General features: G+C 42.5%; 1 protein-coding gene across 3 annotated transcripts in view; it reads right to left on the bottom strand.

The window, feature by feature from the left end:
• The window catches only part of LOC135541688 (calcium-dependent secretion activator 1-like), a 199,832-nt gene that overhangs the window by 62,768 nt on the left and 124,916 nt on the right, over nt 1-12,148 (bottom strand). For all 3 annotated transcript variants that reach the window (XR_010455985.1, XM_064968004.1, XM_064968005.1), the window contains exons 4-6: nt 10,220-10,300; nt 9,412-9,645; nt 5,512-5,633 (exon numbers count right to left, since the gene is read on the bottom strand). Coding sequence is in view for 2 of the 3 variants with exons in the window: in XM_064968004.1 (XP_064824076.1) it covers nt 5,512-5,633; nt 9,412-9,645; nt 10,220-10,300 (437 nt within the window). In the remaining variant the exon portion in view is untranslated. The remainder of the gene's footprint in view (nt 1-5,511; nt 5,634-9,411; nt 9,646-10,219; nt 10,301-12,148) is intronic.

Genomic DNA, 12,148 nt, shown 5'->3' with positions numbered 1-12,148 from the left:
GTGTGTGTGTGTGTGTGTGTGTGCGCCCACGTGTGTGAGCGTCTGTGTGTGCTGTTTGTCCTCCTGCTGTGAGTGTCCCTCTCCGTGAGCTGCATCTGTGAGTGACGATGTGACAAATGGAGACACAGAAAGGGGACAGGGGAAACGGTGCGTGAACAGTCCGTCTCATCTTACACAGAACTGTTTCACATTGGCACCATATTTCTACTTGTATTGATCATTTATTGAATATAGATTGTGCTGCCATTCTGTTAGAAGGTAACAGATCATTTTATTACAATGGTTAAGATGGATTTTCATTGTGTTCCATGGTGTTATTCGCCCCCTAGTGGAGCTTTCTGATACTTGGACTGTAAGGAAAACAGGAAGAGACACGCAGAGGAGGAAACCGGAAGAGACTTGATAAGCAGCTAAAAACAACGCTACGGTGCAGGTCTTTCAGTGCAGTTCTCTTGTCGCGCTTCTGCCTCGGAAAATATTTGTTTGTAAGTTCGATTCAAGCATTTAGCTAGTGATAATAATCTTGTTATTGATAGAGTTGCTTACATATCAATGTTGGTTGGTTGAATTTACTCACACAAATTGCAATGCCTTTCATGTATGCCGTCAGCTGTATTACTTTGCTTGTGCGTCATGCAAACGAATTGTAAAATATACAATACTGTAGTTTTGTTAGTGTTTCTAATGTAATATGCTTTGTTATTCTACAGAGATGCTTGTACATTATTAGAGTAATTAAAGGAGTTAGCCAATTACCATATGAGTAACAGTTAGTTATATGGTTTGGCATCATGCCAGATGCATGGTACCTTGGCATGTGCTTTGTATTCATGCAACTTCAAATGTTTAATGTACAGCTACAGTATGTCGGTGTGAATTGAATACTAAAGTAGATTATTTTCTGTATTTTGCAGTTTCACAACATAAACGTTTTCAATATATTAATTCAAGAAAAGTCTAGCCTTGGGAGTTTTATTGAAGACTTAGTTGTTAGCTATCTGTCTAGTTTTGCATGGGAAAGCAATTCAAGGGCAGAATATAGATATGAATATGGATATAATCAATAAGAATGAGAGTAGTACTGTAATATCTTCAAGAAGCAGAAACATTGTTTGTTCAACAAAATGACAGCAAGTCCTAGATCAGTCAGGATTCAGACAGTTCGCTACAGCAGGAAAATTATTCTGCAGCAAAAGCAAATTATTGCAAATTTTTGTAGGGGAAATCAAGACTTGGTGGAAATTACAAACTTCAGAAGACTTTTTAAACTTCAAATTCATTAGAAGTTTAAAATGTCCTGCATTTCAGGAAAGTTGTCCTGCAACCGGGTGGTTAAATGAAGATCCTACATCTGTATGTGTCTCATCGTGTCCAAGGGGTTTGGAATTCTCTTACAACAGATAGGGGTACAGTTTGAGTAAGGTGACTGGACAAAGAGGGAGTTCTATGAGCGTGTGTGTGTTTGGAGGTAGCTGCAGCGTTGTGTGTGTGTGGTAGGCAACAGAGGCCATTTGAAGAACATGACGGGGACCTTGCCGATGGAAGCAGCAACACCAAGGTCCATACTCCTACTGTGCAGCATATAAATTAGTATCTAATTCATATTTGGGTTGAGTGGCTTGGAGTAAGTCCCATGTCAATACAAAGGACGAAACAGTCACCAGTGCTTGTGCTGGTCCCTCATCCCAGTACTACATCAACCCCATCACCTATCAATCACTCTCCAGTCTTCACAAATGGATTTCATTATTGTGTTGTATTTGACCTTGCATCGGTGTGCATCGTGAATATTACAATGGGGGTAGTTGAAGCTTGTCCAGTCAAAGGTTGTGTCAGTGTTTTCCCATAAGTACAGTATGTATACGTCGCTGCAGATTGCTAAGATACACAGTGGCTGTGTATGGCTCACCCATGATGCCCTAGTCAATCCATGCCTGGTGAATTAGATGAGCTTTGTGTACGTGTTGTGTGCATGTTTTCGGTTTTTTGAGTGTACAAACAATGTGTGTGTGCATACGTGGTCATGCATGCTTGTGTATGTGTACCTGCATGCTTGTGTTATCCTGTTTGTGTGCATGTTTATACGTTTTTGCATGTAGTGTGTGGGCAGCGTGTGTACAGTGTATGTGAAGCCTGTGTGCAGTGTGTGTGTGTGATGGTGTATGTGATGGATAAGCAGACACTGAGCTAGCAGCATGTGATGCTTGTCATTTCCATGAGTGCTGGATGGGGACTCTCTCCAGTTCCATTGAGATGCTGTGTCCTAATCAGTCTCTCCCTGCCTGGCTGCACTACAGTAAGAGCACACAGAGAGGCTGCTCTCCCCCTCTCTCTACCTCCATCTCCCCTCTCTTTCACTCTCTCCTCTCCATTTCCCCCTCTACCTCTCTATTCTCTCTCCCCTCTCTCATTCTTTCCATTTCTGCCCCTCTCCCCTTTCTCTACCTCTTTTGTCTGTCACCTGTCACTTTTTCTTTCCTTGTCTCTCCATCTCTCTCTAGATTTCTCCCTATTCTCTCTCACTCTCTCCCTATTCTCTCTCTCACCTGAATTAAATGTATTGGTCCAATACACATATTTAGCAGATGTTATTGTGGGTGTAGCGAAATGCTCTGTGTAACAGTCTGATGGCCTTGAGATAGAAGCGGGGACCGAGAGACTGAAAAATAGCTTTGATGCACCTGCACTGACCTCGTCTTATGGATGATAGCGGGGTGAACAGGCTGTAGCTCGGGTGGTTGATGTCCTTGATGATTTTTTTGGCCTTCTTGTGACATTGGGTGCTGTAGGTGTCCTGGAGGGCAGGACGTGTGCCCCCGGTGATGCGTTGGGCAGACCGTACCACCCTCTGAAGAGCCCTGCGTTTGCGGGCGGTGCAGTTGCCATTCCAGGCAGTGATACAGCTTGACAGGATGCTCTCAATTGTGCATCTCTAAAAGTTTCTGAGGGTCTTAGGAGCCAAGCCAGATTTCTTCAGCTTCTTGAGGTTGAAGAGGCGCTGTTGTGCCTTCTTCACCACACTGGCTGTGTGGGTGGACCAATTCAGATTATCACTGATGTGAACGCCAAGGATCTTGAATCTTTCCACCTTCCCCACTGTGGTCCTGTCGATGTGGATAGGGGCGTGCTCCCTCTGCTGTTTCCTGAAGTCCACGATCAGCTCCTTCATTTTGTTGATGTTGTTATTGTTGGTAATCAGCCCTACTACTGTTGTGTTGTCTGCAAACTTGGAGGCATGTGTGCCCACCCATTCATGGGTGAACAAGGAGTACAAAAGTGGGCTGAGCACGCACCCTTGTGGGGCCCCTGTATTGAGGATCAGGGTAGTGGTGGTGTTTCCGTCCTTCTCCACCTGGGGGCGGCCCGTCAGGAAGTCCAGGACCCAGTTGCACAGTGCAGGGTTCAGACCCAGTGCCCCAAGCTTAATGATGAGCTTGGAGGGTACTATGGTGTTGAAGGCTGAGCTATAGTAAATTAACAACATTCTGACATAGGTATTTCTCATGTCCAGATCGGATAGGGAAGTGTGCATTGCGATGTCGATTGCATCGTCTAGGGTGTCAGGTAAAGTATCCTCTCAAAGCACTTCTTGATGACAGAAGTGAGTGCTCCGGGGCGATAGTAATTTAGTTCAGTTACCTTTGCTTTCTTGGGTACAGGAACAATGGTGGACATCTTGAAGCAAGTCGAGACAGCAGACTGGGATAGGGAGCGATTGAGTAGGTCCGTAAACACTCCAGCCAGCTGGTCTGCGCATCCTCTGAGGGATGCCGTCTAGGGCCGGCAGCCGCTGGTTTGGGTATGTTATAACAGTCACCGTGGGAACAATATCCCCTATACACTTCCTGATGAACTCAATCACCGTGTCCGTGTAAGCATCAATGTTATTCTCAGAGGCAACCCGGAACATATCCTAATTTGCGTGATCAAAACAATCTTGAAGCATGGATTCCGATTGGTCAGACCAGCATTGAATAGACATTTAAATGGGTACTTCCTGTTTGAGTTTCTGCCTATAGAAAGGGAGGAGCAAAATGGAGTTGTGATCTGATTTGCCGAAGGGAGGGCCTTGTAGGCATTTCCAAAAGGTGAGTAGCAGTGATCTAGTGCTTTTCCTAAGTGAGTACTACAGTCAATGTGTTGATAGTTTGGTAGCGTTTTCCTCAAATTTGCTTTGTTAAAATCCACTGCTACAATAAAAGCGGCCTCAGGATGTGGGGGTTCCAGTTGGCATAAAGTCCGGTGTAGTTCCTTGAGGGCTGTCATGGCATCGGGTTGAGGGAGAATATACATGGCTATGACTATAACAGAAGAGAATTCTCTTGGGAGGTAATACGGTCGGCATTTGATTGTGAGGTATTCTAGGTCGGGTGAACAAAAGGACTTGAGTTTCTGCATGTTATCACAATCACACCATGAGGTGTTAATCATGAAGCATACACCCCCACCTTTTTTTCCTTCCCGGAGAGCTCTTTATTCTTGTCTGCGTGAATAAAATGAGAACCCAGTTGGCTCCATGGACAGGGATAGTATATGCCGAGAGAGCCATGATTCCGTGAAACAGTATGTTACAGTCCCTGGTGTGTCTCTGGTAGGAAATCCTCGCCCTGAGCTTGTCTACTTTATTGTCCAGAGACTGAACATTAGCGTGTAATACACTCGGAAGTGGTGGATGGTGTGCCCACCTACTGAGTCGGACTAGAAGTCCACTCTGAATACCTCTTCTCGCTGGCTTCGACTTGGAGCAGCCTCTGGGATAAGTTAAATTGCCCTGGGGGGTATGAACAAAGGATCCAATTCGGAAAAGTCGTATTCCAGGTCGTAATGATGGTGAGTTACCACCGCTCTGTTATTCAAAAGTTATTTCCAACTGTAATACTGTAAAGTTGCTTAGGAGCTCGAAGCAGAGCTGCCTTGTCTGTCGGCACAGTGTCAGAGAAGGAAAGAAGCAGGATGATGAGTCCCTGAAATAGCTCACGCACTAAACATCACAAGAGAGAAAGACTGGCTTCATAGACACACTGTACTGTTACAGACTGTGTCCTTCATTACAGGAGACATGATCATGTTCGACACATTCACCTCCCATCATCATCATCATTCAGGCAGGGATGACGAATGGCTGTAACCATGATGAACATGAACCAACTTACGGTGTTGGACCCTTAGATATAGTTTCTGGATGTATCTATATGGTTATACCCGTAGGTGAATGTGAGGTGTTCAAAGGAGAACCTTTTTGGTATGCTCATGACCTGAGATTGACTCATCATCGGACCTCCCTCTAAATCCCATGGAGACGGACTGTTCTAAACGGAAGATTACATTGTGAGCCTTCTTTCACAACTTGAACAGCTGACTCAGAAATCAAAGTGTGAAGAGAAGGTGACTACATTCAAATACCATGAGAACACATTAGTAAGTGGATGTTGAGCAAAGCCAGGTTGAGGTGAGAGAGAGAAAGAGAGACAAAGGCAGAGAGAGAGAGTCAGAGAGAGAGTAGGAGCTTACGTTGGCTTGGAGGCCTCGGCCTGGTCTGTCTGCAGTTTCTCCCCTCCCTCCACCTCCATAGTGCAGTACACAATCCTGTTAGGAGCCAGAGACTTCAGGCCCACCACCTCCATGATAACCACCTGAAGGGCACACACAAACAGCATGTTGTTAAACCACAGGTGTATTCAGTAAGGTTCACAATGTAGCAGAAATGTATTAAATATAGAGCTAACATTACTCTCTATTCTACATGAAAGACAACCATACTGTATCTGGTCTAGACAATACATCTGAGCGCTCTGCACATTCCTGAAGGGGCCCCAGCCCTTTACACAACTACAACAGTCACCTTGACCTTGTTGATCAAAGGCAGAAACCCACATAGGTAAATGCATACAGAATAACCTCATAAAACTCCCATTTAACAATCTAGTTTAAAACTCATTATTACCCGTAGCTCTATTGGTCAACAACATTTACAGTATATCTTAAAGTACCTTAAACCAATGGAGCGTGCAGAGTGGAGGACGGCTCATAATAATGGCTGGAATGGCGCGAACAGAATGGCAACAAACACATTGAAATAATGTGTTTGATGTATTTGATACCATTCCACTGATTCCGCTCCAGCCATTATCAAGGTGCCCTACACCCTGACTGAGAGAAAGATGATAACACAGAGACCTACTCAAGCAAACTGAAACTCATGATAATTAAAATGGGAAAGACAATGGGGGGCAAAACCCCCATCACTAAATTCCATGACAGAAGCTACAAATCAGGCCAGCCTCTCCAATCTATAAAACAGTAGTTTCAATTTTAGCACCATAATCATCTTCTCTTCTCAACACTACAATCAACTGCTGGGAGGGCAACCTAGACTCAGGGGTAGACGTAACATAGTAAATGTAAATCCGAGACGCTCTAATTAGTATGATATGCTACATTTCGTATGGTATGTATTAGTCGACCGATTGATCGGAATGGCCGATTAATTAGGGCCGATTTCAAGTTTTCATAACAATCGGAAATCTGTATTTTTGGGTGCCGATTTCTTTATTTTCATTTTATTTTTTTATACCTTTTATTTTATATATTCTTATTTTCAATGACGGACTAGGAACGTTGGGTTAACTGCCTCGATCAAGGGCAGCTCGGGGGATCCAATCTTGCAACCTTACAGTTGACTAGTCCAACGAAATATGACCTGCCTCTCTCTCGTTGCACTCCCCAAGGAGACTGCCTGTTATGCGAATGCAGTAAGCCAAGGTAAGTTGCTAGCTAGCATGAAACGTATCTTATAAAAAACAATCAATCATAATCACTAGTTAACTACACATGGTTGAAATTACTAGATATTATCTAGCGTGTCCTGCGTTGCATATAATCTGACTGAGCATACAAGCATAGAAGTATCTAAGTATCTGACTGAGCGGTGGTAGGCAGAAGCAGACGCGTAAACATTAATTCAAACAGCACTTTTGTGCGTTTTGCCAGCAGCTCTTCGTGGTGCTTCAAGCATTGCGCTGTTTATTGCTTCAAGCCTATCAACTCCCGCGATGAGGCTGGTGTAACCGAAGTGAAATGGCTAGCTAGTTAGCGCGTGCTAATAGCATTTCAAACGTCACTCGCTCTGAGCCTTCTAGTAGTTGTTCCCCTTGCTCTGCATGGGTAACGCTGCTTCGATGGTGGCTGTTGTCGTTGTGTTGCTGGTTCGAGCCCAGGGAGGAGCGAGGAGAGGGAAGGAAGCTATACTGTTACACTGGCAATACTAAAGTTCCTATAAGAACATCCAATAGTCAAAGGTTAATGAAATACAAATGGTATAGAGGGAAATAGTCCTATAATTCCTATAATAACTACAACCTAAAACTTCTTACCTGGGAATATTGAAGACTCATGTTAAAAGGAACCACCAGCTTTCATATGTTCTCATGTTCTGAGCAAGGAACTGAAACGCTTTCTTACATAGCACATATTGCACTTTTACTTTCTTCTCCAACACTTTGTTTTTGTATTATTTAAACCAAATTGAGCATGTTTCATTATTTACTTGAGGCTAAATTGATTTTATTGATGTATTATATTAAGTTAAAATAAGTGTCATTGCTACAAATAAAAAAATAAAAATCTGATTAATCGGTATCGGCTTTTTTGGTCCTCCAATAATCCAATAATCGGTATCTGTATCGTCGTTGACCTCTAGTATGTATTAATTTGTGGATGTCTGCAATTGCAATATATTGTCGCTAACGTGAGCTAGGTGGATAGGTGATGAGATTCGAACACGCAACCTTTGGGTTGATAGACGTTCACGTTATGCACCTATCCAACCACCCTACTTTCATCCTTCTGTCTTATGTAACGTACCAAACGTAACATATACTAATTTGAGTGTTCCAGATTTACATTTACTATGTTACATGTCTTTGAGACCAGGCTGGGGAGGGAGTGGTGTTAAGGAACAGCCCCTTTTTTTCAATTTTTATCTAAAATGACATACCCAAATCTAACTGCCTGCAGCTCAGGCCCTGAAGCAAGGATATGCATATTCTTGGTACCATTTGAAAGGAAACACTTTGACCTTTGTGGAAATGTGAAAGGAATGTAGGGAAATATAACACATTAGATCTGGTAAAAGAAAATACAAAGAAAAAAAAACCGTTTTTCTGTATTTTTTTTGTACCATCTTTTTGAAATGGAAAATGGAAAGGCCATAATGTATTATTCCAACCCAGGTGCAATTTAGATTTTGGCCACTAGATGGCAGAAATATATGTGCAAAGTGTTAGACTGATCCAATGAACCATTGCATTCTGTTCAAAATGTTGTATCAGGACTGCCTAAATGTGCCTAATTTGTTTATTAATAACTTTTCATGTTCAAAACTGTGCACTCTCCTCAAACAATAGCTTGGTATTCTTTCACTTTAATGGCTTTTGTAAATTGGATAGTGTAGTTAGATTAACAAGAATTTAAGCTTTCTGCCAATATCAGATATATCTATGCCCTGGGAAATGTTCTTGTTACTTACAACCTCATGCTAATCCCATTAGCCTATGTTAGCTCAACCGTCCCGCAGGGGACCCACCAATCCTGTTGCCAGTGCTAGAACTTCCTTCTCCTTAAGTAGCTAGGGGAACAGAAATGGCTCTTCTGAGTATATCGTATTCTCTTAGATTGTTCATCATAACCAGAGTTACTATAATGAGTTATTATGAAGTTTGCTATGAAATGTAAAAAAGGAGGTAATTTATTTCACTACATTACCTAGGTATACCTTGTGATCTGTTATTTCACTCCTTCTTTGTTCATTTATTTGTTCTTCTCTTTCTTTATGGTTGGAGGGCAACCTGTTTGCAATCTATACTAGGTATATATTCACAAGCGTCTCAGAGTATGAGAGCGGATCAGTTTTGCATTTCAAATCATAACTAATAAGAGGGAGAACCTGATCCTAGATCATTCAGCACCCCAACTCAGAGACGCTATGTGAATACGGGCCCTGGTCTAGATTTATATACATCTATCAAGATAGAAGAAAATTAAAGCATAAGCGCAAACACTCTGGGACTTCGGCATGGAATGTATCCATGTTCTAAAATAACCAATAGACCAATGAAAGTGCAAATCAGTTTATCAAAGGGCCAGCTGAGGTAAAAATCTGCTATATCATCATCATCATCACCATCACTACCACCACCACTACTACCACCACCACAGACCTCAATAGAAACAGTGTTATCCTTGCCACAGAACACTGATACGTTGTAAACAAATAGGTTGATCATGTTTTTGATTACTTATCCTGCTTATAAAGACAGAGGCAGGTGAATGGTAACATTGTATTTAGGATATTCTGTCTCAATGCCAAAATGCTGAGGTTTTATCCTTCCTAGACAGGATTAGGGTACCTACTTCCAGAGTGAAGGAGAGCACCACGTCAGATTTAGACAGTGTGTTCTCGTCTTCCTGGCCCATGTCCATGATGGAGGTGTTGTGTCCTTTCTTCAGCTTCTGCAGTTTGAACTCTCCTCCCTTGGACACGGGCATGCTCTCCAGGTTGGCCATCAGCTGGTTCACCGATGCCTTTAGCTCCTCTATGTACATGTGCTCCATCTCCTTCGACACAAACTTGGGGAACTTGCCACCCTTTGAAAAAAAAAGAAAATTGACCAAAAATTCTTGTTCAAAACTGTTTTTACTAGAGTTAAGTCAGCTTTTGTGTCCATGTTGACTAGTTATCCTGAAAAGGAAAGACACTTTACTTATAAAATATATCCAAATTGTCAACACTAATGTAAATGCTTGTCATTCAATAGATTAACAGATACTGTATGTAGCCTACAGTATTCATTGTGACGTAAAGCTGTTTCTAGAATAGGGAACTCACATAGTCAGGCCATTTTGATTCTTAGCCTACAAATTGAGGTTCTTATGTAGCTCAGCACAATGTTACCCGTGTGTTGATGTTGTTCTACTGCGGTGTGTATACAGCTGTAGGATCTTACTTCAATCACCCTGACGCAGAATAAACTTTTTTATGTGTATTAAAAAGGCTTCTGCAGTTTGTCATTTCCAATTTGAAATTTCAAACTTGATTTTCCCTGAAGAAGATTTTTTTTAATCAACCCCTACAACAATATCCATTCATTATAATCCACATAATAATTCACATTTCCTGCTACTGCAGGATTATTTTCTGTCTGTAGGCTATCAGACTCACCCTGGCAATCTGATCGGCCATTTGCAGGCGTCCATCCAGCTCCCGTCTGATCTGAGCAGCCTGCTCGTCCAGGTTATCCAACTAGAGTAGGGTCAAACACAGAAGAGGCGGGAAGAAGTGTTGTGCGCACATACTTAAAAATAAACTTGTCCCAGGAACTTGATTAGAGAGAATCATTATGGTCTCAAGTGTTGGTTTAATCAAGCAACGATTTGACCCCAACTGTGCCTTCTTCAGTACAACAGGAAAACGGGCCAACGAGATAGATGAATCAGCCTGTGATGGTCTCACTGGTACCCAGGTGTGGTCTTGGATATCCATGACCTTGTAGCTATGTAAGCCTTTCGGCATTACCTCACTGGCTATGTCCCAATTATCTCTCCTTTCTCCCACAGTGTGCACTTTTCACTTCCCTTCACTGTTTTGAAAGGAAATTACTGTTATAAGAAATATGGTGAAAACTCCCATAAGACCATGCTCCCACTAATTAAATTATTTTAGATTTTTGAGGGAAGTATTAAACGAGGGCAGGAGAAAGTGTTGGTTATTGGGACACACCACAATAGCCCAGGAGGACATCACCACTGAGCTGGGTAATCAATACATTCTCCATTATGTTCCTAGATGACCCCGAACAGGATGGGGTCAGAGGGTTACAGGTCAACATCCATCTCCCATGTTGATGATTTATCTCTTTTGATCTCAGGAACGGTGATTAGATTCACACTGTCAATAAATACTGTGTTGTTATACGGATATAAGGCTGACTTTACTTGAAGGGTCACTTTCCCAGACAGATTAAACTTAGTCATGGACGGAAAAGCTCTTTCCATGGACAATCTGGAGAGCCGGCCATAGGTTGCTGTGTAGACAGAGAGGGCATAGCTCTAGTAATTGATACAAAATCAAATTGTATTAGTCACATGCACCGAACACACCAGGTGTAGACCTTAAAGTGAAATACTTACTTACAAGCCCTAACCAACAATGCAGTTATAAAATACGAATAAGAATAAAAAATAAAAGGAACAAGTAATTTAAAAAAATATAATTGGTGCTCCCGAGCGGGGCAGTTGTCTAAGACACTGCATCTCAGTGCAAGAGTTGTCATTGCAGTACCTGGTTCGAATCCAGGCTGCTTCACATCCGGACATGATTGGGAGTCCCATATGGTGGCACACAACATCCGGGTTTGGACGGGGTAGGCCGTCATTGTAATGAAAATGTGTTCTTAACTGACTTGCAAAGTTAAATAAAGGTTAAAAGAAAAAACAGATAAGTAGAAAAATAACAATAGCGGGGCTAAATACAGGGGGTACCAGTACAGAGTCAATGTGGAGGCTATATACTGGGGGTTACCAGTACAGAGTTAATGTGGAGGCTAAATACAGGGGGTACCAGTACAGAGTCAATGTGGAGGCTATATACAGTGGGTACCAGTACAGAGTTAATGTGGAGGCTATATACAGTGGGTACCAGTACAGAGTTAATGTGGAGGCTATATACAGGGGGTACCAGTACAGAGTCAATGTGGAGGCTATATACAGGGGGTACCAGTACTATATACAGAGGGTACCAGAACAGAGTCAGCGTGGAGGGTATATAAAGGGGGTACCAGTACTATATACAGAGGGTACCGGTACAGAGTCGGTGTGGAGGCTATATACAAAGGGTACCAGTACAGAGTCAATGTGGAGGCTATATACAGGGGGTACCAGTACTATATACAGAGGGTACCAGAACAGAGTCAGCGTGGAGGGTATATAAAGGGGGTACCGGTACAGCGTAAGTGTGGAGGCTATATACAGGGGGTACCAGTACTATATACAGGTGGAGGCTATATACAGGGGATACCAGTACTGTAGACAGGGGTTACCGGTACAGAGTCAGTGTGGAGGCCATATACAGGTGGTACCAGTACTATATACA

This window comes from Oncorhynchus masou, chromosome 6 (assembly GCF_036934945.1).
Source record: "Oncorhynchus masou masou isolate Uvic2021 chromosome 6, UVic_Omas_1.1, whole genome shotgun sequence".
Lineage (NCBI taxonomy): Eukaryota > Metazoa > Chordata > Actinopteri > Salmoniformes > Salmonidae > Oncorhynchus > Oncorhynchus masou.
This window is presented reverse-complemented; position numbering and strand designations above follow the sequence as displayed.